Raw genomic sequence first — 26,473 nt, forward strand, 5'->3', positions numbered from 1 at the left:
CTTCCAGCCAATGGAATGTGAGTGGAAGGATGCTACCAGGCCTGGCCAAAAGTACCTGTGCAATCCTCCTCGTTCTCTCTTTGCTCTTTGGTCAGTTGGATGCAGAGGAGCCAATCAAGGACTCCAAGGAGGTTCTAGAACTGTGCTGTCCAATAGTTGCATGTGGCTGTCAATCACTTGAAATATGGCCCATCTAACATTAGATGTGGTGTAAGCGTAAAATATACACTGAGTTTCAAAGACTTAGTATGAAAAAAAGAATGTAAATAGCTCATTAATCATTTTTGTATGATTACATGTTGAAATGATAATGTTTGGGATATTTGGGGTTAAATTATATTATTAAAATTAATCTCTTTGTTTTTACTTTTTCAATGTGGTTACTAGAAATTTTTAAAATTCTGTGTGTGGTCGTTTCTCACATTATATTTCTGTTGGGCAGCCCTGTTCTAGAACAGTGTTTCTGCACTTTGTTTTGCATTATCACCCCCCTAAGGAGACTTTTAGATGTCTTTTCTCCTAATTTCTTCTCTCCTATGAAGTTTGAAACACATAGATATACTGTTTATCTGTTTATGTACTGTGGCCCTTGTAATATCTAAGATTTTCTCATCCTTCTGCCCCAAGAACCAATTGTGCCCCCTTGGGAGCAATATTTTCCATGTTGAAAGTGCATTTTTATTTTATTTTTTTTATTATTATTATTTTTTGCGGTATGCGGGCAGGCTCCGGATGCACAGGCTCAGCGGCCATGGCTCACGGGCCCAACCACTCCGTGGCATGGGGATCCTCCCGGACCGGGGCACGAAACCGTGTCCCCTGCATCGGCAGGTGGACTCTCAACCACTGCGCCACCAGGGAAGCCCTGAAAGTGCATTTTTAGAAGACAGTTTCTTTGTAAGATGGGAGGACCCAGATGGAAATCTGCTCCCTAATGAAAGCAAGAAACAAACCATTATGGTAAAAGCCACTGAGATTTTAAGGTTTTCCCTAAAATTTACCCCAACACACCAAAGCCTAGATTTTATAGTAGCATCAATAAACCCAAAGACATCTTACAGAATCAAAAATCAGGAATTGGGCTTCCCTGGTGGTGCAGTGGTTAAGAATCTGCCTGCCAATGCAGGGGACATGGGTTCGAGCCCTGGTTCGGGAAGATCCCACATGCCGCGGAGCAACTAAGCCCATGCACCACAACTACTATGCCTGTGCTCTAGAGCTCGCGAGCCACAACTACTGAGCCCATGTGCCACAACTACTGAAGCCTGCGCACCTAGAGCCCATGCTCCGCAACAAGAGAAGCCACTGCAATGAGAAGCCCGCGCGCAGCGATGAAGACCCAATGCAGCCTAAAATAAATAATTTATTAAAAAAAGAAAACTCAGGCATCTACATCGCTCAGTCTATATATGATCTTAATGTCACACAGCCCCCAGCATCACCCCTTCATCTGGCTTTTGTTGCCAGCTTCCTTTTCATGGTGCCAGTTCACCCCACTGTGCCCTCTTCACTCCCTTTGCTCCCTTTGCTCTCTGTGCCTTGAATGACTTTCTCCTCCTTCCAGACTCAGCTCTAGTGCCGCTTCCTCCAGGAAGCCCTACCAGTCTCCACCACTCCCAGACCCCATAAATGCTTTGGCCAGAATCAGAGCTGTTTTATGCATTAAGCACTACAGAGAAATAAACCGTTAGTAATACAAAAAGAAAATGCTCGAGTCCACTCTAAATGTCAGAGAGGAAATCACAGTGGAAAGATATTGAAGTCTTAGCCTGCTGTGCTTAAAATATTTCACTTTTGCATATTTTGCAAAACACATGACCGTGTGAACTCATTGCTAGGGCCCCTCTCGGGTGAGGAAGTAAACCCTGTAAGTTAGGAGCTCTGAAGCTTAAGCCCCACAGGGTTTCTACAGAGAACTGAGTGCCTGTCTGTGAAAAGCTTTGCAGTCTTGTGCCCTGGTCGTGGGAACTTTTAAAGTAATTCAACAAAATAAATACTTGTTGAATTATGTTATATACAGTATGTGTTTAGCAAGTGTTTTATGACTGAATACTCGTTCGGGCACAGGAAAAACTAGTATGTCATTTGATAAGGTCGTAGATGTACTGAGGGCCCAAAGAAACTTATCCTCCCTAGAGACAAAGAGGATAAGGGTCGGGGGTGGGGGGGAACAAGGGATGAATGAGGGTTGGAAACGGTCTCGTTGGAAACAAGTGGGAAAAGAGAATCCTAAGGATCAGAGAGGCAAACCAAGTACTGTACTCCTGTAGAGAACAGGACGGAGAGCCCAGGAGCCACCGTAGGTACGTGAGGGACACGCGGGATGGAGGGGCTGGCCTGCCCCGCCCCCAGCTAGTCCCTCCTTCCGTCGCTCGCCCCGCCCCCTCAAAACCCAAACCGGTAACCTCTACCCGGCTGCCTCCCATTGGCTATGCAAATGAGAGAAGTCTGTCGGGACCAATAAGCCGCGGCCACGGCTTGGTGACGTCTTCCGGCCCTCCCCTGCCGCACCGCCCCGCGTTTGCCTCGCGGGCCGAGGACTGGACGTGAGGCGGCGGGGGCGCGGCACGGCGGAGGGGAGGCGGTGGCTGGACGAGGCGGTGGCTGGACTACGCGGTGGCCCCGGACCTCGGCATGGCTCGCCTGGTGCTTGGTAGGCGCAGGCCTCTTCGTCCGGGGCGGGTGGAGGGGCAGCCTGGGAGACCGGGAACCCCCGTGGCGGGCCGCGGACGGGGGAGCGAGCGGGTGCGTGGCCTTGGCCGGGCCCGCGCTGGCGGGGAGGGTCGGTGGCCCGGCCCAAGCGGAGGACGCAGTAGGGGAAGCCCCTGGGGCGGTGGGGGAGCTCCGGGGACTGGGGCTGCTCTTGGCCGGAGCCCCCTGCGCGGGCCCTCGGGCAGAAAAGTGCGGGGCGCGTGGGGAGATGAGGGCGCCCTTGGCGGGGGCGACTTCCTCCCATCCGGGAGGAGCGTGTGCGCGAGCGCGGCCGGAGGCGGGAGCCCCGCGACCGGGCTCGAACCCAGGGCGCCTGGGACAGCTCCGAGCGTGGGGCCGAGTGGCCGGTGCCGGGCTCCGGTGAAGGGGCGGCGTTGGGCGGGCCGGGTGTGAGCGAAGGCCGGGAGCTGCCTTTGAGCCCAGAGACCGGCTATGGCTGATCCCTGGCCGAGGTTGGGTACTGGGGGGCCACCTAGCAGGGGGACCTTGTTCTGGGCCTCGAGTGTGTGCGGGAGAGTCACGGGCTTCTCACACTGAAAGTTGTCCTCACCACCTGTTTTATGGAATTCCCACTTGTAAAAAACCTGAACTATCAAAACCCGGTCCTGAAATAAATCCTTCCTAAAGCGGGTCTTACGATGCAAGAGCACTTTAAATGTGGTTGCACTTCTAACAACCAAATTGAACCCAGACTTTCTGGACTTACGTAAATGTCAGTTTTAGAGACTACAGTAGTGTGGTTGAGGATCCCGTTCCTTCCTGGGCTCCCCTTGGTCCCAGCCAAGGTGCTCTGACAGTGGGTACCTGAACACTGTGGATCCAGATAGCAGGGCTTGAGTCCCACCTCTCCGTCACCCCCGCATCTACTAGCTGTGTGGCTGGGAGCTAGTTACTTAACCACTCTGGGCTAGTACTCCATAGGGTTGTTCTCAGGATTAAGGAATTTATATGTCCAAAGAGAGTAAACAAGATCGAAATATTTGCCGTATTAGAAATATTTGCCGTATTACCGTAGAGAGAATAGATGAGGGGGAAAGAACTTAGTTTCTGTTCAGTTGCCTGCGAGTGAGTTCAGACAGGGCTGTGGAAGAGTGTAGGATTCTTACAATTAATTCATTATTATAATAAATGTAGTCAGCCTTTGGGGCGCCCTCTCGGTTTCTGGACGAGTGCTTTGGGACCACGTACTCTTGCTAGCAGGTGTGGGACGGAGATGTTAGTGACGTGGATTTATAACATCCTTTACTACCCTGGAGGAATCATGGGAGGCCACAGATGGCAAAATCATCTGCTCACATAGATTCTAGACCCTTGGGTGTTCCGGTTTCCCGTCGGTGCTGGTTATCAGCGAGTGGAATGGCCATGTGAGTTTTAGAAACAGAACGGTATTGGTCAGCCTTGACCTACTTTTTATCATCTTAAGTGGGCTGAGGGGTTTTGTGGGGGTAGTTGCTGACTACTTTTCAGCTGTTGGAATTTGTACCTCTTCTAATGCTTTTCTGAGTAGCATGTTTGATTTCCTTGTAACCCTGCTAGGTCTTACTGCCTTCTGAGGAACTTAGGTCTTGAACCTTCATCAAGACATTTCCACTGACAGCCATTTATGAGGAGGGAATGCTCCCGTGAGAACCAGGCCACTTCATAGATAAGAAAAGTCCAGCCCCCTTACTAGGGGGGGAAAAAAGCTCAAGTTAATGTCCTACTGAGTGTCATTAGGCACGACCATCTTTGTACAGCAAGGAGGCCCATTCCTGAGGTAAACAGTCTGGTTCATCCTTTGATGACTCGGACCTGCTTGACACAGCATGAGGAGGAGAGTTCATTGTTTATTGCTGTCCCTGATTGGCATGAGGAGGGAAAGAAGGTAATTCTCCTGCCACAGGCCATAGAATGCCCCTCCTGGGGTTACGCTTCTGTAGGCTCCAGCCCTTTGGTTAAAATTTGGGGTTGCATAGCAAGGTGCTGTTTCTAATTATGTGGCCTTAGGCAAGTTACCTTTTCTGCTCCATGTCCTGTGCTAAAAATGGGCGTGATGATACACACCACATAGAGTAGATGAGCTACTGGTACACAGCGCTGTGTGAGTGTTATTCTTAGTTAAGACGGCAGTTTTTGGAGGGTACTTGGACAGATACATATATCAGAATGTCAGTCATACCCCATTCCCCTTGTAAGATTTTCTCTTAAAGAAATCATATTTATTTGAGGAGGGAAGAAGTATTAGAATTTTTAGTATTGGCCTGTTAATAGAGAAAAATGGAGACCATCAAATTATGTCAGTAGTGGATTAGGAACATGATACAGCCATTAAAAATGGTTACATGGGGGGTAATGGGTAATCCATAATTACTTATGTAGAAAATGTAACTTATTTTGAGTGAAAAAAGGTTACAGAAGGGAATGTATGTAGTAAGATCACATTTATATAAATTTTTAGGCCTCTGTATAGTGTAGATGTGTTAGTTAAGAGTACCCACCAAAATATTAATAGTTCATTCTGGTGGGACTGTTGATAGTTTTTCTTTTTTTGGCTTTTCTCATTTTTGAAACTTTCACAAGGAGCTCAGTATATTGAAAAACTAATAACTCCTACGGATTTTTTTTTTAAAGAAGATAAACGTCTTTAAACGTAGTAGATCTCCATAGAGGATTTCCTAAGACCAGTCTTCCTCTCACGCTTACTGAGAACTAGGACTGTCTCTGCTTAGGTTCTTGATTTACTTGCTTTATTAAATATGTCGAACTCTGTAATCTTCCCTGCAGCACCACCAATAGAAATATAGTGCCAAGTTTGTATGTAATGTTATATTTTCTAGTAGCCACATTTAAAAAGACAAAAAGTAGGTGAGATTAATTTTAATATATATTTATTTATCCAGTATATCTAAAATACCACCTCAAGAGGAAATCAATATCAGAAATACTAATGAGATAATTTACTTTTTTCCCCTACCAAGTCTTTGCGATTTGGTGTGCTGTTTACACCTACAGCACACCTCAGTTTGGGGCAGCCACGTGTGGCCAGCGGCTGCCATGTTGCACAGCAGTTAGCAAGGGAGCCTCGCTTTGTTTGGCTTGACCTCCATCCACACCCTTTCCCACCTCTTGAGATGGAAGACGAGGTCATTCGGTTGCAAGCTACCCCCGCCTCTGACTCTGGGTTCCCTCCCAGCCTCCTAGTTCAGGCGTTTTGTTACATTATTCCCTGTGCTTTAGCCTCTCCCTCCACGTATTTCTTCACTTTGTGCTCAGCTCACTCCCATCTTTAAAAAGAAGCTTCCTTCTATCCCCCATTTTCTTACTGTCTCCTGCTCTTTCTAAGAAACTTGTTTAAAGAGTTATTGTGTGATTTTCACAGCTTGTCCCCTCCTGCTCTCTCCAGCCCCGTGCAGCCTGACTGCTGCTTACTTTCACTACTGTACCTCAACTGCCCGGGACCCCAGTGACCTCTCTGTCATTATATCCAGTGGACAGTTTGCAGTCGTTCCTACTTCACCTCCCAGTAGCCTTTGTTACTGTTGCTCATTCCGTCTTTCCCCTGGTTTATGTGAAACCGCTCTCCTGATAATTCTCCATCCACTGTCCACACTGCAGCCAGAATACTCTATTGAAAGCAAGTCTGATCCTACCCCCTGCATGGTAACCCTTTAGTGGCTTCACATCACCCTTAGGAAGGTCCACAGTTAAGTTCCTGCAATACTAGTCATGTCTATCATTCAAATGCAGTGTTCTCAAACAGTGTCATTGTTATTCATGCCCATGGCATACTGAACATTTTTATCTTGAACACTAAAAAGACAACATGGTTTAATGGGTAGAGCTTGGAAGTAGAAGTCAGGGAGCTGCTCTCCCAGTTATATGTGTGACCACAGACGGGCCACTTGCTCTCTATCTGCCCTTGTTTCCTTATTTACAAAATAGGGACGATTGCCACGTTCTCGTTAGTAGTGCTGTGAAAAATCAAGTGGATCCAATGCGTTTGAAAGTGATTTAAAAATTCAAAGTGCCTTGTAAGTATAAGGTGGAGGATTTAGCAGCAGAACAATTAACACCAGTATACACTTATTCCAGAAGAAGTTTACCATTGGGTTGTTCAAAAAGTTCCATTTGAAATCTTCCAAATTCTGTTTACAAAGTAAGCATGTGAAACTGTGACTGAGATGGCATATACACACATGCTTTCTTAGAAGACAGGTGAGTCTCATAATTCTTTGCATCAAGAGATTAAAAGAAGGAAATTATATGGTCATCTTCATAGATGTTGAAAAGAAAGTAATAGAAATTTCTTTAATATCATTAAGTTTATCTGTTTCAACCCAAAAGCTAGCAAATGGGAAAATATACCTATTAAAGTAAAAAACGTTCTGTTATTTAGCATTATTCTGGAGATACTAGACAATGCAGTTAGAAAGCAAATTATATATTTTATAAAATTTCATATATAACATATATAATTTATGTTGTGTATCTGTGTATACATACACAGACAAATTTAAAGGAGGTAAAATTCTGACATTACCAATTCAGAAAACTTGGATTTTTTAAATATTCAGAACTTGTTTTTCTATGTAATTGTTATAATCTGCATGTAAGTTCCCAGAGTAGCAACAAAAATACACTTGGTCCACAGTGTGGCTAAACTATGCTATTAATGATACAGACTCTCTGTCCTTCCTTTATAACACTGTTCACATGAACATTCTTTGGGAGCTCATCCTGCAACACTGTGAGCGCCTGATGATGTGCCATGGATAGTGTTAGTAGAAAGAAAAATATTTAAACAATCATTGCCCTTAAGAGAGTCACAGTCTAGTAGGGGAGGCAAATAATTATTTTTCCCATCAATAAGCTTTAATAAAGATAGCGTGCTAATACTGCAACTGAATAACACAACAAATACCATGTGGATTATCCAAGGTCACAGAGCTAGATGTAACTTCCCCATTTTCCAGTGCCCTTGCCCATAAAACGGTGATAATAGTACTGCCTCATGGAGTGTGGTTGTACAGAATGAAGGTGTTAGTGTAGGAAAAGCACTAAGAAGAGTATTTAAATCTGGTCCCAAGGCAGCTCAAGAGATGAGGGTGTGGGCTGTCTGTTCCCTTGTTCAGCACTGCACCAGGGGGACTCAAATTCCAGGGGCTACAGCAGCAGCCAGGCTGGGGGTGGGAGTTGGGGAGAAGGGGGTTAGGAGAGAGCTGACCCAGGCTGTCCTCTGTAAAGGGCCTTGGTCAGTTGAAAAGGACTTTGGTGGCCCACATTTCCTGTCAGCATGAACCCTGATGTTGATGGTGTGCTTTTTGTTGTTACTCCAGGTCTGATGAGCTGTACCCTCTTCATAGCAGTTAATGGTCTGTATTCGTCTAGTGATGATGTAATCGAATTAACTCCGTCAAACTTCAACCGAGAAGTTATTCAGAGTGATAGTTTGTGGCTTGTAGAATTCTATGCTCCATGGTAAGTATTATAAAATAGTTGTCAGTTATTTATGGTACTTTATAAAATTAAGAAAAATACTACATAAAAATGTAATTTTATTCAGCCGTCTCGTTTACCTAGTTTACTGATTAAGAGGTAGAGGACACATCCATGTAATACTAATAAGAATAGATCTCATAATGGCAAAATATAAATAAATAAAAGAGGTAGAGGAGAGGGAAACTGTTGATTGAGTCTGTTAAAGGGTGCAGAGATTGAGCCAATGACAAAAAAAATGGTGGAAGTAGCTAATAGTTGCAAGAAAGAAGGAAGGAAAAAACCCGTATAATTTTAGGAAGATACATCTTTATGATGAGGTAAGTGGGGTGAAGATGGAAGGGAAATTGAATTTTTTTTTTTTTTTTTTTTTTGCGGTTCGCGGGCCTCTCACTGTTGTGGCCTCTCCCGTTGCGGAGCGCAGGCTCCGGACATGCAGGCTCAGCGGCCATGGCTCACGGGCCCAGCCGCTCCGCGGCATATGGGATCTTCCCGGACCAGGGCACGAACCCGTGTCCCCCGCATCGGCAGGCGGACTCTCAACCACTGTGCCACCAGGGAAGCCCGGGAAATTGACTTTATGCAGAGAGAATATCGGGCAAAGGAAAGGGAAGGACCAGTGGTTGACTCCATTTTGTTTCTTGAAGAGGGTTGCTTCCAAACATATGTAATTAGAAAATTTGGTTTGATTTAAAAGCTCTTCTCTTGCCTTACATCTGTTTCTGGGGCGGGGGGAGGGGAACAAACTTGTAATTACCATTGAAATTAATAGTGCCCAGTTTCATACAGCTGACCCTTGAGCAGCACAGGTGTGAACTGCGCCAAGTCCACTTACATGTGGATTTTTCTTTTTTTTCCAACAAATTTGTACTGCAGTGTTACACAATCCACTGTTAGTTGAATCCATGGATACAGAGGGCTGACTGTAAAGTTACATGCAGATTTTCCACTGCAGAGGGTCAGCACTTCTAACCCCCATGTTATTCAAGGGTCATCTGTGCAGTCAAAATGCAGTATTATTTATGTAGTTAAAACCTTTAACGGAAAAAAAACAAAAAACCAACAAATACACATGTATAAAATAAAGGCTATAGGATCACAAAGGAAACCTAAAATGTTGGAATAACATTATTAAAATAGCAAGATAAATCTTGATATGATTATGTACTACTTATTTACTGGAACGTAAATACCAACATCTAACAGCTAGCTACCATAATACTGAAACAGTGATGAACATAAATGATGTTTAAAGATACCTGCAACAACTATAGTGGTGATAAGAAAATAGCTCTGATTTTTATTTGTGACAGTCACAAGTACTGACCAACTATGATATGTTGTTAATGTTTATAACTGAAGGAAATCCTAAATTTCAATTACAGGTTAATGAAAATACAGGATTTTTTCTTTCCCCATCAAAGTTCACAGAGCCCCTCAATTTTTATCCACCAGTCCTTTGGGGATTCTTAGACCCCAGTTGAAGAACCCTTGAGTTACAGGGTGTGCTGCTATATTTATATTTTGGCATTTTGATCTGTCTTTACATTGCTTTACATTGGAATTGAAGGGGGTATATACTCTGACAATCTCCGATTTGAGTCCTTATTTCATTAGAATAAATTGAAATTAAAGAGGCACAAAGTCCTGTAAAATTTTGACTTGTGGACTTCTAAGTAGCTCACCTAAATAGCAAAACATACTGTATATGTATTATGTAGGATCAGCATTTCAGGACGTTTTGCTGAAAGATCCTGACTTTTAAAATATTGGATTGGACTTCCCTGGTGGCGCAGTGGTTAAGAATCCACTTGCCAACACAGGTGACACGGGTTCGAGCCCTGGTCTGGGAAGATCCCACATGCTGTGGAGCAACTAAGCCCGTGCGCCACAGCTACTGAAGCCTGCACGCGTGGAGCCTGTGCTCCGCAGCAAGAGAGGCTGCGCGGTGAGAAGCCGGTGCACCGGTGCACCACAACGAAGAGCAGCCCCCACTCGCCGCAACTAGAGAAAGCCCGTGCACAGCAATGAAGACCAATGCAGCCAAAAATAAAAAAATAAAATATTGGATTAAACTTAAGCCCCTATGAAAGGTGATGTTATATAGTGATTAAGAATGTGGGATCTGGAGCCAGGAAAACCTGTCAGGCAGCTTTGTCACTGGGTGGTATTGGGAGGGTTTCTTAACTTCTCAGGCTCTGTTTCATCATCTGTAAAATGAAAATGACAAAGCCTGCTTGCAGGGTGGTTGTGCTGATTAAATGAAATCCTGTATGAAGAGTGCTCATCGTGGTGCTGGCACGTGGCATTGGCTCATTAGCTCCTTAGAGACTTAATTAGAAGAAAATATACTTTGTTTAAAAAAGGAAAAAGTCACCTATATAGATAAACTAGCTATGCTGTCTTCATACAATGGGTATTATACAGTGATGAAAATAATACAGCTACCTATAACCTCGATGACTGATTTAAACATAACAGATTTCTGTATATATAATGTTTAAAAGCAGTTTTCTATGTGTGTTATATTTCATGATAATTCTTTGCAAGTACTGGTACCTAAAAGATTAAGATTATTTTTCCTTGTGTTCGTGTGACTGTCACTCATTCGTGTTCTTTTATCACCACCTTGCGGTATCAAGTGCTTTTCACTTGTTAGCCATACTAAATGGGGACTACATGTGCATTTTTACCTCTACAAGCTGCTTGTGGGAGCCAAAGAACGTTGAGATTTAGGCACTGGAGATCTAGACTCTAAAACAGTTGCCTCATCTATAAAATGAAAAGTTTGGACTAGATCAGGGACTATCAAACCTTAATAGATTTAAGAGTCACTAGTAGAACTTATTAAAATACAGGTTCCTGAACCCCTTCTCTAGGAACTCTGGTTTCTTGGGGCCCAAGAACCTGCACTTTGCTAAGCCATACAACTGGGACCGCACATGAGGCACATTTGACCAGATAAACACTAAAGTTTCCACTCAGGGAGAGAGTTATGAATGATAGTGTTTGTTTAAACTCTTTAAATACACTTTAACTCAGCAGTAATTTGGAAGCTTTTTTATGATGATATGAAAGAGGATCATAGTAGAATCAGGACAGTGAGTTCCTTCAGGTCACCGATCATGGTTTTTAGTGCTCTTCTCCCTGCAGGTCCCCACCCTCAGGGCATGTCACTCAGTAGACTGTTGGTGAACGTTTCTTGAATTGGGAATCAAGGACTTAACTGTTGCCTTCTTTGTGTTTTCATCCCCTGAAAGGTGTGGCCACTGCCAAAGGTTAACACCAGAATGGAAGAAAGTAGCAACTGCATTAAAAGTGAGTTTCTGAGATGTCCACATTCACCTGTGTATGTTAAAATAAGTTTAATTAAGCAAATGGACTTAATGTACAATAGGAAGTTAATTTGCATATTGAAGCCCAATACTCTTGTTCTGGTGCCAAAATTATGTAGGGAGCAAAGGGATACTGTACATTCTAATTTTTATCTTGTCTACTTTTGTTAATTCTGTTGCCCAGTTAAATGGCATGATTATGCTTAGCCGTGCTAGTTCTGGGAGCTGCACAGTTTCCTCACAGGCTGACTTGCATGTTGCCCAGCTTTCCATTTAGGAATGGTTTCCCAGGCTAAAGTTCTCATGGATTCTGTTGGCAAATGGAACCTTTACTATCTTGTCTCTGAGTCTACATCATCAGATGATGGGTTCTTGTGGAATCTGCTCTGGTTGAAAGAAAAATAGATATTTCTTTTATGTTTCCACAGGATGTTGTAAAAGTTGGTGCAGTTGACGCAGATAAACATCAGTCCCTGGGAGGTCAATATGGCGTTCAGGGATTTCCTACCATTAAGATTTTTGGATCTAATAAAAACCAACCAGAAGATTATCAGGGTAAGGACTTTTCCTAATTACTTCATTCCATTGGTTGGAATTTTAATTTGAGCAGGTAGGTAGAAAATAGGGAACCTGGGACTCTATAACCTGTTGGCCCTGCTACCTGCAAGTTTTTCACCCTCTTCGTGCCTGAATTTCCTTATCTGTCAAATGGTATAGAGTAATTCCTACCTCTTCTGGGTTGCTCTAAAGACTTAATATGTGTCAAACAGGTAAAAGTTTTTTTATTACTGTTTATACTAGGTTAGGCCCACGGGCTTAGCAATGGGAGAGTAATGATGTTTCGTGCTTCCCTCTTTTTCATTAGTTTTTAAAAAATACTAGTTACTGAATATTTTATAGTTAATTAATATTTAATAAGTTTCTTTAATTACTTAATATTTGAAAAGATCTGCAAGTGTTTTCTTGCTCTGATTGCTCGTCCCTTCACTGTGGGGCGGGTCTAGCATATCAGCGTGGAAAAAGAAGAGTCCTGTAATTTGGAAGTCAGTTTAAACTATTGCTATTACTATGGAGTATTTTGCCCATGAATCTTTATGCCTTGTAAACATGTATAGTATCTGAATATTAAAGCTATTATTTAGTCTTTTAAACTATTGATAATAAAGAAGTCCCACAAGTTCTTCATTTTATAGACAGTGGTCAGTTGTATCTGCTGTGAGTCACTGAGGCAAGTGGGCAGAGGATCTTGGCTCAGATTCCCTGTTCTTTTACAGAATCGCCTGTTATTTAAGATGTCACAAGCATCATATTTAAGACAGAATTGCTAAGTTGAGCCATACCCAGGGTCCAATAAAAGTATTGGGCGTAATGTATTTAAAGTTTAAATTATGGCTCATTTGATCTTTTTTTAAAAAAGATTTTGTTACAAGGGGCATGTAAGTGACTAAACTTAGAGTCTAAAATCTTAGGTTTTGCTTTATGTGAGAGGAACAAGTTTTCAGGGTTGGAGGCGGGGAGAATCAGCATCACGATAAAAACAAAGTGACTGTTGTCTTATCTGTACTTGGTGTCCTGCATTGTATCCAGCGGATTGAGAAAACATTCTCAGAAAAGGGAATGTGAAGGGAGCAGAGAAACCATAGCGTGAGCTTTGAAGACAGCCTGGCCTGGGTTTAACTGCTGGCTAAACAGAATACCTTATTTCTCTGGATCTGCTTCTTGTTTGTAAAATGGGGATGTGAAAACCTGTTTTAGGCTACTGGAAGTTTCACTGAAATAGTACATGTAAAGCATGTAACTTGGTAAGTGTCGGTGTGGTTGGTACCTCACCAAGATGGGGGTCAAAATACTTGGGGATGAGGCCTTAGACACATCATTTCTCCTAGACTCCCCAGCTCTAAAGTTCCATAAAATGATCAGTTTCATTTTTCTGACTAACCACCTGCTTTTCTGCTTTGGAATATAATTTGTTCATTTTGCTAACTTGTAAAAATGGAATGTTTAGAGCAGGGGTTAGCGTTTGTCCTGCTGCTTGTTTTTGTAAATGAAGTTTTTCAAAACACAGTCACGCTTGTTCATTCATATGGTCTATGCCTACTTTCACACTAAAACAGCAAAATTGAGTAGCTGCAGCGGTATGGCCTGCAAAGATGAAAATAATTACTGTTTGGTCTTTTGCAGGAACAGTTTGCTCACCCTTGGTCTAGAGTGAGAAAACCCTCTCTGTCTTTTTCCCTAGTGTATTTCTTTTTTTTTCTCTTTTTTTTTTTTTTTTTATATTTTCACTTTAAAAAAAATTATTTGGCTGCGTTGGGTCTTCGTTGCTGTGCGCAGGCTTTCTCTAGTTGCAGCGAGCGGGGGCTACTCTTTGTTGCGGTGCACAGGCTTCTCATTGCGGTGGCTTCTCTTGTTACGGAGCACGGACTCTAGGCGTGCGGGCTTCAGTAGTTGTGCCACGTGGGCTCAGTAGTTGTGGCTCGTGGGCTTTAGAGCACAGGCTCAGTAGTTGCGGTGCATGGGCTTAGTTGCTCCATGGCATGTGGGATCTTCCTGGACCAGAGATCAAACCCGTGTCCCCTGCATTGGCAGGTAGATTCTTAACCACTGTGCCACCAGGGAAGTCCCCCTAGTGTTTTTCTTGATTTGGTATATTTCCAGGTGGAGATTGGTGGTGGAAGGGGCACTGGTTCAGAAGGTGGAGGTGTCTGCAGTAGATAAGGAGCAGAAGGCTGTTTTTATGTTGAGGTCTTGCCTTTCTGTCTCAGGAAGTGACATACTTGGTAATCTCAGCCAGGATGCAGTGCAGGATGATCTGAACACACTCCGAATGCTGCTGTTGTGTATTTTCTTTCTAATGTCAAGTCTGAAGCGTTCTCAGAAGTTTTTAATCTCTTCCTGGGCAGTTTGATTAGAAAACTCTATTTTTAAGAAAGGAGAAGAAAGAAGAAACTTTCTAAAAAGATTTTGTTAGTTTTGCCTTTAAACTCTGAAGATAGTCTCAAGGCATATATTATCCATATTCTTCTGAGTCAGTTAATAGTCCCCTAACTTCTTGAGCACATAGTTTTTGGTAAACTTCCAAAGGCTATTGTCACTATCTTTAATACGGGACTTGTTACTTCCTATATTAGGAGTAAGTTCAGCTACAGAACCTAAAAGCCCAAAATAAGTGTTTTAAGCAAGGTAGAAAACAGTGGATTGCTTTCCAGTTTCTTAGCTTCGGACCCCTCGTATCCTACTTGTTATTATCTCAGAAATAGTTTTTCCATTTGCCTCATTTGGTACTTTGTGTTTAGAAATTTCCCCTGCTCTCTGAACTAGATAACCTTCTTTTTCATCTGTGTACGTGTTATACATTCAGTAAACATTTGTGAACTGTTCTCAATAGTAGATGGTATTTATGGGTGAACAGAATGTCCTCGTTCACACTAATAACCTAACACTGAAGAAGAGGATTTAGTTTTTCCCAGCATAAAGTCTAGCAGGAAATACATTCTGGAAGAAACTGGCTGTCTTAAAGATACACGTGGTGTTAGGTCTGTTTGAACATCAGATGAAGCTGACAGGTATGTAAAGGTCCAAGTCTTCAGGTAGCATCCGATGTAGGCTCCCAGCCCGCCCGCCCCCGCTCACCTGATGGCCCGTTGTCTTCCCGTAGGTGGCAGAACTGGTGAAGCCATCGTAGACGCTGCTCTCGGTGCTCTGCGCCAGCTCGTAAAGGGCCGCCTTGGAGGCAGGAGTGGTGGATATAGTTCTGGAAAGCAAGTAAGGCTGTGTATAATGTCAGTTTTTAATGTGGCGTGATCTTTAAGCCTGACTGTAAACTCCGCGTAGAAGATAATTACTTCTTAAAATATTTTAAATTGGTGGACTTTCGGTTAAAAAGTAATAGGAGGTTGATTCCCTCCAAAAGGGAGTCAGACACCCAGCCTACTCGCGTGGCCCCTCAGAATCACTGTCGCCATAGCCAGTCCTAGGGCATCCGCCACAGCCGCAGGCCGGGAACCACAGCCCGAGATGGCTTCCTTGGCCCAGGGCCGAAGGACAAGAGTTTGGCCTACAGTGGGAGAAAGAGCCCCAGGCCGTGGGAGTGGGAATCTGGCTTCCATGGCGTTTGTAGTTCCAAAGTGGAGAGAGGGAGACCAGCTCTCCTCCAGGTCAGCTTTGGGCAAACGTGGATGAAATTTGGATGACCTCCTGGCCCGTGTCTGTGGCAGTCGGGCTGAAATCCCTGGGCATCTTTACATAAATGGACAGGGAAGAAGATTCCTGTTCTCTGGATTGGTATTACAGATTCCTGTGTGTGAAATGTGGCGTAGTTATGTTCTTGCGAAAAGGCATTGAATTCTTCCTGGTACACACAGGCACACCTCGTCGTGTTGCACTTTTTACAGAGTGAAGGTCTGTGGCGGCCTTGTGTCGAGCAAGCCTCTTGGTGCCATTTTTGCAGCAGCATTTGCTCACTGTGTCGCATTTTGGAGATTCTGGCAATGTTTCAGAGTTTTTCATTATATTTATGGTGATCTTGATCGGTGATCTTTGGTGTTACTATTACAAAAAGATTATGATTTGCTGAAGGCTCAGATAAGGGTTAGCATTTTTCAGCACTGAAGTATTTTCTAATTACTGTATGGTCATTGTCTTTTAGATATAATGCTAGTGCACACTTACTAGACTACAGTATAGTGTAGACATAACCTTTATGTGCACCAGGAAACCAAAGCATTCACGTGAGTTGCTTTATTGCGATGCTCACTTTATTGCAGTGGCCTGGAACCGAACCCGCAGTATCTCCAAGGTCTGCCTGCGTGTGTACACACAGCCCTTCACTCTCTTAGGAGGCCAGTGAGACTAGCTTCTTTAGACAGACTCAGAGCTCACCAGGGATTTCATGATTTTGCCTTTTATTTCAGACTTAGACATTTAATGAGCACAGTTGTCTTTCCTACCCCCATGGCTTTTGGCCCAGGCAGCGGAAAGCACTGTATCGATCCTGACTGCTTCGTGGGTTTAGTACTGAAGAAAACTCCTTGAAAAGATAAAAGGATGAAATGTTATTTTTAGCTTTCTTAAATGGTAGGGACTTTATGAAGAGGTACTAACTGGATGTCCTGGGATGAACCAGCGCTGTTCTGAATTAGAATGGTGTTATTAAGGTGGTTCTTTGAGCCATGCTGAGGTTTCTCTTAATGAAGATAGAAGGGGGGGTGGAGTTCAGATACACGTTCCTTATTACACTGAGTGTACTGCTAATTGTTTGAAAGTAAATACCGTTTGCCAAGTAAAAAGAATAATATTAAGGAATGTCCCCAATCTGAGTAAAATAGTTTTCAGTTGAAAGAAGAACTCAAAACTTTTAAGTTGTAGAAATGATTATTGTTATACATATATTTAGAATAGGATTAGTGTTCGTTTTGGCCAAGTTGTAACTTAAGGTTTAATGTCACAAATGACAGGGTAGAAGTGACAGTTCAAGTAAGAAGGACGTGATTGAGCTGACGGACGACACCTTTGATAAGAGTGTTCTTGACAGTGAAGATGTTTGGATGGTTGAGTTCTATGCCCCTTGGTGTGGACACTGCAAAAAGTAAGTGCTTTGTACCACGTGCTTTTTAGTCTGTCCACGTGGCTCACTTTGAAAGAGCTGAACCAGGTCATAGGTAACCTCCAGGATCTCCTCCCCAAAAGCTCCGGCTCTGAATGAATGTTAAACATCGGCATTAGGGCCGAGTGTTCCCTCTCGTCATATTTTCAGTGATTAACAGGGAGCCGGCATCCAGAGTTGGGGGGCGTGGTGGACGAAGGACCAGGAAGTGAATGTGAAGGGGGCATCATGCCTTTCGTAAAGCTACACACAGAGTGTTTCCCAAGTGTGATTTAACCGGATTGGGCAGAAATGCACGCACCAGTTAAAGTATCTGTGCTTACAGTTAAAATACACTGTTAAAGCGCAGGTATTTTCCTACAGTCTAGAGCCAGAATGGGCTGCGGCAGCTACAGAGGTAAAAGAGCAAACGAAAGGAAAAGTGAAGCTCGCAGCTGTGGACGCCACCGTTAACCAGGTTCTAGCCAGCCGATACGAGGTGCGTGTGCTTCCGAGGCTGATGTCTTTGTGAGGTGCCCTGTGTTTTCACCTGCTACACCATCTAGTACTCCTGGGCTTTCTAGGACGTGGGAGGGGGGAGGCTAGCCGTTTTGTAATGACGAAATTAAATCGTTTTACTGTTGTAACAAGTGAATCTGGCACTCAAGACTGTTGGGGGCTTTTTAGTTTTGTTTGTTTTGTTTTCAGTATCGCACTGCCTATGTGTTTAATGTGAGCCCGAGCTTTCGCGGGTTATTCGTACAGCTTTTGAAATTGGTTTATTTGTTCTAGAGCACATAGACTGTGTTAAGTATATATCCAGGGTTTGAATAAGATTCGGCTAAGCCTGGCAGTGAGACTGTTAAAACCCCCTGATTAACAGACCTCTGTGTGCTATCCCTTACACATCGATGCAGGCTAGGGAATATTTTTGTTACATTAAATTACCTATAAGGTAGTTTTAGAAACCATAAAGATCTTATTTCTTATGAAATGGTAATTTGATTTGTACTCTGATATTTTTTAATAGATTAGGGGATTTCCTACAATCAAGATATTTCAGAAAGGCGAGTCTCCTGTGGATTATGATGGGGGACGGACGAGATCCGACATCGTTTCCCGGGCCCTTGATTTGTTTTCTGATAACGCTCCACCTCCTGAGCTCCTTGAGGTAATTAAACCTCTTCAATCACTTGTAGTAAGGGAAGCTTTTCCGGGCTGATGATAGAGGATATTAAAGCAGTAATAGCTTGCTGTCTTTTCCAGTAAGCTCTTTCTCTTCTCTTTTAAAATTCTCTCTTTGGAGTGTTTTTGTACTTTCAGATGGGGAAAACTTGTCTGAAAATGGCTGCCTGTCATAAGTTTTAGTGCCAAAATAATCGCACTGTGAGCAGAAGTGTACCTTAGCGTCTTAAAGATAGAACGAATCCATTCTTTCATTTATTGCTCTCAAAACAATAGCTAACATCCATTGAGCACCTGACCATGTGACAAGCACGGTTCTGGTGCGTCTGTGTGGACTTTTCTCATTTAATTCTCCTCTGAACACTTAGAGGTAGATACTGTTTTTAATCTCCATTTTAAATATGGGGACACAGGCACAGAGAGCCTCAAATTCATGTGAATGTATGATACGTGTAAATGTGTCTTTTTTATCTGTCCAAACGACTAAATGTCGTAGCCAGGCTACGCGCAGGTATTCTGACCGTCCGTGTGTGTATACAAATGCCTCAGCACCACCGCGGATAGATGGCTGAGGGATAAAAGCAGAAGTCTTCACAGAACGTCTCGTGGTGTTTCTGTAACGCACACAGAAGTGTTACTTGGGAAGAGGCTTATCTAGCTCTTGAGTTGCTTTGCGCGTAACGAGAGTGACGGTGCTCACGCCAGCTTACCTCTGGGCTTTGTGTCACGTGGCCTTCCAACACCCTGTCTTCTGCGCCCCGCAGATCCTCAGCGAGGACATCGCCAGGAAGGCGTGCGAGGAGTACCAGCTCTGCGTCGTGGCTGTGCTGCCGCATATTCTAGACACGGGTATGGCGCGCCGCTTTCCATTCGTTGTGCTGTGTTCCTCGCTCTGAGAACGCTTAATTGACAGATTAATTTTACCCATTCCTTTATTTTTACCTTAAAATTTTTTTGTCCATTTACATCAGGAGCTGCAGGCAGAAATTCTTACTTGGAAGTTCTTCTGAAGTTGGCAGACAAATACAAAAAGAAAATATGGGGGTAAGTTATCGAACTGTCTCAGTGTCGTCCGGGTGGAAGAGTGCAGCGCTGCGCGAAAGCGGCTCCCTCTGTGTTTTCTGTAGGCTCTGTTCCTGGGCTCACTTTGGCATGTTTTTCTATTTAGGATATAAAAACACTGACCACCTAGGAGGAAATGAAGTCATGCAGGCCTCTTATTTATAACACACTTATTTGTACCCCAGCGCACTTTTTCTTAGAGGAATTGTGTTCTGATGGCGGTTGGTTCTAGGCTAGCAGGGAAAAACGCCATTAGTGACAGAGTTCAATTCTAGCAGAGCCTCGAAGGCTAGATAAAGAAAGCAGAAGCAGAGGTGTGTACCCTCTTCTGAGTGAGGGCCGGACACAGGCAAATGTTTAAAACAAAGCTTGTCTCTGTTTCCATTGTATTAATAATCTTTTTGCTCCATGTCGTCCTTATCCGCTGCTGTCCCAGGCACCACGTGTCCCTGCTGTCCCTCTCACAGTGGCCTCACACCGCCTCCGTTAGTCCAGCAGGTGTTTACTGTGTGCCTGCAGAAGGCTGCGTGCCCAAGTTCCTTATTCTTCTCCCTTGTATGAGTGGAGGGAAGAGGTTTTTTTTAGCGTTTTCTCCTTTTTTTTCTTGTGGCCTCTCTGCGGGGCATGCAGGATGTTACCCCTACCAGGGACCGGGCAGCCCGGGAAGCCCCAAGGGCAGAGACGTGGTTGAGCATGTTGTATGTATTAAATAATGGCATATCCTTAACTTGTAAAAAGGAGTCGTTACACTGCTGAAGAACGTGCTTAATAACCCAACGATGTTGGTAGGATTTCAGGTGACAGAGAAAATTCGTCAGGTTTGTTGGACAGTATTTTGGGGACTGAGGGGAAAAACAGTCCTAGAGATAGACCAGTCCGTTTGGGGGACTTCCGGGGTTAGGGTCTAGGGAACATAGGAGAGGAACTGTAGTTACTTCAGAGCACATCTAGAACACATTATTTTAAAAACTAATCTTGAATTTTTCATTTATTTTTTCACCTATTTCATTCAAAAGATGTGTAATCTTTTGCTCTTTAATTGTTAGTCAGGTTCTGACTAACTCAAAGGGGATCTTTGCCCTAAAACCAACCTGCTTTTCTAGGTGGCTGTGGACGGAAGCCGGAGCCCAGCCTGAGCTTGAGAATGCGCTGGGGATCGGAGGGTTTGGGTACCCCGCCATGGCGGCTATTAACGCACGCAAGATGAAATTTGCTCTTCTGAAGGGATCGTTCAGTGAGCAAGGCATTAATGAGTTTCTCAGGTAATTCCTTGCTTCTTTGAGTTGTTTTTGTTTTGCCTCTTTGTTTGGTTCTATTGTGGTAATTGGTTCCAAACTAGATTTATATAGACTAGGCAATAAATGGAATAGTTTTGTATTTCACATTTCAGAGAATTAACGTTTATAAATTAGAGCTTTGGAGTCGTCTTCCTGTGCGGTGGAAGTCTTCTACTTAGTGAGTGATACTAGCACATTCCTCCTCTCGGGCCACCTCGCCATTCTGTGCACTTGGCATTGGGCTTGTCCTCATTCTCATAAAGGTCTCATATGGGCTACAAGCAGTCCCGTCTCACCCACTCCCGCTCTAGGCTGCTTTGTACCCCTGACTTCAGGTGATAGAGTTTCCACCCCTGGGCATTGGATTTAGAATGTAGTTATTTGAAAATGAGTGCACTAACTGAAGTGACTCCAAAACGTGCAAACAATATGATAGGTTCTCAGACTCAAAACCAATTTACAGAGCTCGCTAAGCTGCCCTGTTGTTCAACTCATCCTAAAACTGACTTAGTCTTCATTTAGGCAAATACAGAATGTTAACCCATACTTTTCTTAGATTTGTGGTGATTTGATTAATGCCTCTTCCCTATTAACTGTGAGTTCCACAGAGTTTGAATCTTTTACACAAAACTTACCCCTAGTCGCCACTGTAGAGCCTGGCTGGTAATAAGCTCTTGTAAATATTTATGAATGAACGATTGACTTCTTGTCTCTGGAACAGTTTCAGTTAGGAAAGGCATCCCTACCCTCAGGGACATTGGCAGGAAGACTACTCATAAGTGTGCTTCATCCTTTTTCAACAGCGAATTCCAATCTAGAAAACCTTAGAGCTCTGAGTATAGGAGAGTAGTAAGTAACCTTGAGACTAAGCCTCTGGACTCACGTAAAGTACAGAGGAGGTAAATGCTTCCAGGAACAACAGCATGTTGTAAACTTGAGACAGTTACTTTTGCTTGAGATCATACAGGTCACTGGTTCTCAAACTTTGTGTCTTGGAGTTAACAGAAAACCTCAGATTACCAGTGGAGAAAAGTCTGCGGTAATGAATAGGAAGGAAACAAAACGTGGCAGTATGCTTGTTTCTAGCCACATGTGAGTCTTCTTTTCTAAGGAGACTGAACTTGTACGGAGCATGTCACTAGTGAGGAGACTGCTTCCAGCTGGCCGGGGTGGGGCCTGGCAGAGAGCTGGCGGATACATCTGCTTGGTGGCGAGAGGCACCAGCGTACGTACTTGAAAAACCACACACCTGCCACGTTCTGCGTGGCTATTGGAAAACCAAGGACAAAAACCATCAGTGCGTATACGCAGGTCGTCAAACAGCCCATAGAAGTTAATGGTAACAGTGAAGCTAAACTAACAATTTATAAATGTAGGGGCAGCAATTGAACACTGTGGTCAACCCAAGGTGACATTAGTGGTTTCTGCATCTTTCCTTAAGAATGTCATGTTATGGGAGTTCCCTGGTGGCCTAGTGGTTAAGATTCCGGGCTGTCACTGCCATGGCCTGGGTTCAGTCCCTGGTTGGGGAACTGAGATCCTGCAAGCTGCACGGTGTGGCCAAAAAAAAAAGTCATGTTGTGTTCTATTGGAGTAGCAGCCAGAAAAGGCAAGTATATAATTGTACTTTACGCCCCCAGAAGTGAAAAAGGGCCTGAGTCATATATTGGCTTGGCCAGAAAGTTCGTTCACGTTTTTCTGTAAGATGTCAAGCGAGCTTTCTGGCCAAGCCGGTATATGCGTTCGTGGCCATTCAGTTTGAAGGCAGTGGCCATGCTTCTCCAGGCTTTCTTAGTTAGAAGAGAGATCTGTTAGCATTTAGCCTAAAAGGAAGATGGAGCCAGAGGGCAAGTGCGTAATTGAGCAATTAAAAAACCTTTTTTGTTATTTTTTAAATGATGATTGAACTCTCTGCCGTCAAGGTTTTGTTCCTTTTTGAAGGTTTGACATCTTTCCTCTAGTCTGTTTGCTTTTGCCGCTGACATTATTAAGTAGGAACCTAGAGGCTGATGTCGGGAGATAATAAATAACCTGATTAAGGACACAACTAGTAAGAAGCAGAACTGCTGACTTTTTATTATATACACGGGTTTGTGTTTCCCACATAAACCAGAGCCTGGATTGTCCTGTGCCTTTCCCTAGTAAATTGAGCCATTCTGGCGGACGTAGTAACCTGCGTGTGACACAGGTCTGACTTATTGCGCTGAATGCCTCTGTCCTACCCATACAGCACAGTTCATGGAATGGTGGTAAAGTGGGCTTTTACATATTTATCATCCTGTTTTCTGAATGTAACTGGCATGTGTACATCAAGGTTGCTCAACGTGGGCGCACTCAACATTCTGGGCCGGGTAGTTGTTTGTCTTGTGCATTATAGGATGTTTAGTAGCATCCCTGGCCTCTACCCCCGGATGCCAGCAGTGTACACACACACACACACACACACACACACACACACACACACACACACACACACACACACACACACACACACACACACACACACACACACACACACACACACACACACACACACACACACACACACACACACACACACACACACACACACACACACACACACACACACACACACACACACACACGCGCGCGAAGTAGCCAGAAGCGACGGGTAAAATTACCCAGTTTTCCTACCGTGCACAGTAACTACTGTCGGACACATACAGGAAACTTGACATCCTGTTTGTTTTTCTTTTACCCATATTCTTTTTTTTTAATCGAAGTATAATTAATTTACAAATGTGTTAGTTTCAAGTGTACAGCGAAGTGATTCAGTTATGCATATATTTATCTATATATGTATTTTTCCATTTCTTTTTCCATTATAGGTTATTACAAGGTATTGCGTATACTTCCCTGTGCTCTACAGTAGGACCTTGTTGTTTATCTGTTTTATATATAGTGGTGTGTAAATGTTAATCCCGAACTCCTAATTCTAAGCACCCTTCACCGAGGATATCTGGAGGCGCCTTTTTTTTTTTTTTTTTTTTTGCGATACGCGGGCCTCTCACTGTTGTGGCCTCTCCCGTTGCAGAGCACAGGCTCCAGACGCGCAGGCTCAGTGGCCATGGCTCACGGGCCCAGCCGCTCCGCGGCATGTGGGATCTTCCCGGACCGGGGCACGAACCCGCGTCCGCTGCATCAGCAGGCGGACTCTCAACCACTGCGCCACCAGGGAAGCCCAAGGGGGCGCCTTTTATAAAGCAGCCTTGCTCACCGTCTGGTGATCGCCTCTACATCCTTCCAGGGAAATGTTTATCGATACCTGCCAAAGTCAAAACCTAACACACTGTTTCGTGGTACAACTCTTCTGTCTGAAAGCTTGACATGTGTGAAAATTGCCACCATCACCTATAGATCATTGAGGGGGCCTGTGGGTTCTGCTTCCTGTTAGAAATCTGAGAAAAGGATTTCAGTTTTAAGGTACCATCTTTCAAAAAGCCTTTCTAAAGTTAGTGTGGAATTTTGTTAATCAAGTGTTAGTGTTGGTCTAGACCATGTTCTGGGTCAACTTTGATCGTTTTTACACACTTAAGTTGTATTTTAGCAAGATATGTTTGCTATTTTGTTTTAATTATTGGTAGTACCTGGCTTTACCTACTGCCAAGGCCTTAGTCAGGAATGTCATTATATTGTCATCTGGTTACATTGTTGTCCCTGATTGAAAAGATAATACTGTTCATGAAGTGCTTTTCCGGGGAGGGAGGTGAGAAATGCCTCTGTGCGGACATAGCAGGGAGTAGGGAAATCGTTACTTTTGAAAAGTTGTTTCTCCATCCGCACCAGCAGTCCGTCGTTAACCCCGTGCTCTGCTCACTTTTCCCTAAGGGAGCTGTCTTTTGGGCGTGGATCTACAGCCCCCGTGGGAGGTGGGGTCTTCCCTGCCATTAGCACCAGAGAGCCCTGGGACGGCAAGGACGGCGAGGTGAGTCCCGGGGCCGAGCTGTGTGTGAGCAGGACTCGCTGTCGGGGCTTTGGTCCAGCCCCTTACTTTCCCGATCCCTGTGCATCTTTGCTACTTGTAAACCAGACCTTTGCATCACACCTAAGCCTTGCCGTGAGCATAACCTGAAGAATCACCCTCACGGGCCTTTCGGGGTGTTCTTTGTCGCAAGACCCTTCATCCCATCCTCCGTATTACACGGTGCTACGTGGCATAGGATATTCGCGACAGAGACACCGAAATCAATTTCAGCGAGGTTGCTTTCCTGACTGTTACCTGTAAAGTGAACATTTAAGCTAGAATTCATTAACTTTGAGAGAAGTACAAAATTGTAGCTTTGAAATTAGCATTTATTCCGGTACACTTCTGCCCACCCCCCTCCAAAGGACCAGTTAAATAGCTGTTAGTTTTCTATCTATATAATAATAGGCAAACTTAAAAGCAGGAGCTGGACTGGGGAGAAACTTGTGACCAGAGCCCCTCTGGAAGTTCAGTGCTCTGTAAACTGAGATGCCAGACTTCCAGGTCGCCCTGTCTGTGGTTCCGTGTAGACCCTGCAGGGCCTGATGGTGGCTTTCCGTTTTACAGCTTCCCGTGGAGGACGACATTGACCTGAGTGACGTGGAGCTCGACGACCTGGAGAAAGATGAGTTATGAGAGGTGCCGCACAGACTCGAGTTTTCTTTTCTTGGGAGCGGATTTTCCAGCAGTGAAGGAACATTCTTTCCAATCAGATGGATCTACCAGTGGCCTTTTTAACCAAGAAGTAACACTGATTGGTCATTTGAAAACACTGCAACAGTGAACTTCTGCGTCTCAAGAAAACAGTGAAAAATTCTGTGAATTGTCACAGCCGGTGAATTGGGTCGTTTCTGTCAAATAATATTTTGAAGAAAACTGATGGGCTGTTTAAGCGTTTTTCCCTCCCTCTGACTGCTGCTTGAATGTTCTTGGAGGCTGTTTCTTACATACCAGGTTTTTTAATGTGATCCTTTCCTTTGAATATTAATTGCTTTTTTCCATTAAAGAATAAAACTATTTTGGACAATGCCAATAAATGTATGAAATTAGTGTCCACATCCTAAATTCAGTAAATTAGTACTATGAAGGGATGACCTTGATGTCTCTCCTCCCTGTAAACCTGTGGTTCACATGACACCGTCTGGATGCCTGCCACCACACAGATTTTACACGTGTCCTGCAAGGCTGAGTTTCAACTGTAAGTGTGAAACGTAAAGCGAGCTTATATAGAAGGATGAAAAACAATGGTTTGTCAAGTGAGAACTGCATTCCACCCCCACTGTTTTGTCTTTGGGCCATCACCAGCGACTACTAGGGTATACAGCTGGTTATACAGTTAGCCCACGGTTTTTAATACGCTATTATTAAACCCTCACAAAATGTCCCTTAAGACCTGAAACAAGCAGCAGGTTAGCAGTCTATGGGAAGTCCCCATTTACGTAAAACATTCAGAAAAGTGAAGCTTTGAATCTGTTAGAATGTAAATGAAGAGACAATTCAAAGGATTGAGAACATTTCTTTATTGTAACTTAAAAAAAATAAATACAACTGGAACTAATTTTTGTGAGCAATATTTCTCTAAAAATTTAAATTCTGTAGGATACTTAAACTCTTCTCTGGCTAAAGGAAAGAAGTGTCTGTGGTAATTTGCACAAATATGCAAGTTTAGCGGTGCCGGCTCATCTTTCTAGTCAAGAAGACCAAGGTCGATGTGGAAATAGACGTAAGGAAAGTAGTCTTGGTTGCTGAGTTGCAATCCAGGGATCTCCACGGATGCCTGCAAAAGACATGGTCACATGCTCAGTGCATGAATTCGTTTCTTGTTTTACTTTTCTGTTTGAGGAAAGCTCTCTAGGCA

General features: G+C 43.8%; 2 protein-coding genes across 6 annotated transcripts in view; one reads left to right on the forward strand and one right to left on the reverse strand.

Annotated features, from left to right (window-relative positions):
- The first annotated feature begins 2,516 nt into the window (after positions 1–2,516).
- On the forward strand, positions 2,517–26,173 carry PDIA6 (protein disulfide isomerase family A member 6). Its single transcript, XM_030844593.2, has 13 exons — positions 2,517–2,653; positions 8,028–8,169; positions 11,448–11,505; positions 11,951–12,077; positions 15,181–15,287; positions 16,979–17,109; positions 17,491–17,605; positions 18,137–18,277; positions 19,056–19,140; positions 19,263–19,335; positions 20,457–20,615; positions 24,480–24,576; positions 25,183–26,173. The coding sequence occupies exons 1-13, from the start codon at positions 2,635–2,637 to the stop codon at positions 25,249–25,251; spliced, it is 1,323 nt and encodes a 440-aa protein (XP_030700453.1). The 5' UTR covers positions 2,517–2,634; the 3' UTR covers positions 25,252–26,173.
- Positions 26,125–26,473, reverse strand: part of ATP6V1C2 (ATPase H+ transporting V1 subunit C2) — a 54,712-nt gene continuing 54,363 nt past the window's right edge. For all 5 annotated transcript variants that reach the window (XM_070046831.1, XM_030844591.3, XM_030844589.3 and 2 more), the window contains one exon: positions 26,125–26,392. In XM_070046831.1, the coding sequence (XP_069902932.1) occupies positions 26,303–26,392 (90 nt within the window). In that variant the 3' untranslated portion in view covers positions 26,125–26,302. The remainder of the gene's footprint in view (positions 26,393–26,473) is intronic.

The sequence above is a fragment of the Globicephala melas genome, chromosome 12 (genome assembly GCF_963455315.2).
Source record: "Globicephala melas chromosome 12, mGloMel1.2, whole genome shotgun sequence".
NCBI classification, from domain to species: Eukaryota; Metazoa; Chordata; class Mammalia; order Artiodactyla; family Delphinidae; genus Globicephala; species Globicephala melas.

Excerpts from the sequence above, each read along its gene's own strand:
- PDIA6 (XM_030844593.2), top strand. Across the intron at positions 12,078-15,180 it reads CCAACCAGAAGATTATCAGG|GTGGCAGAACTGGTGAAGCC; the intron begins GTAAGGACTTTT and ends GTCTTCCCGTAG. Across the intron at positions 20,616-24,479 it reads GGCATTAATGAGTTTCTCAG|GGAGCTGTCTTTTGGGCGTG; the intron begins GTAATTCCTTGC and ends CTTTTCCCTAAG.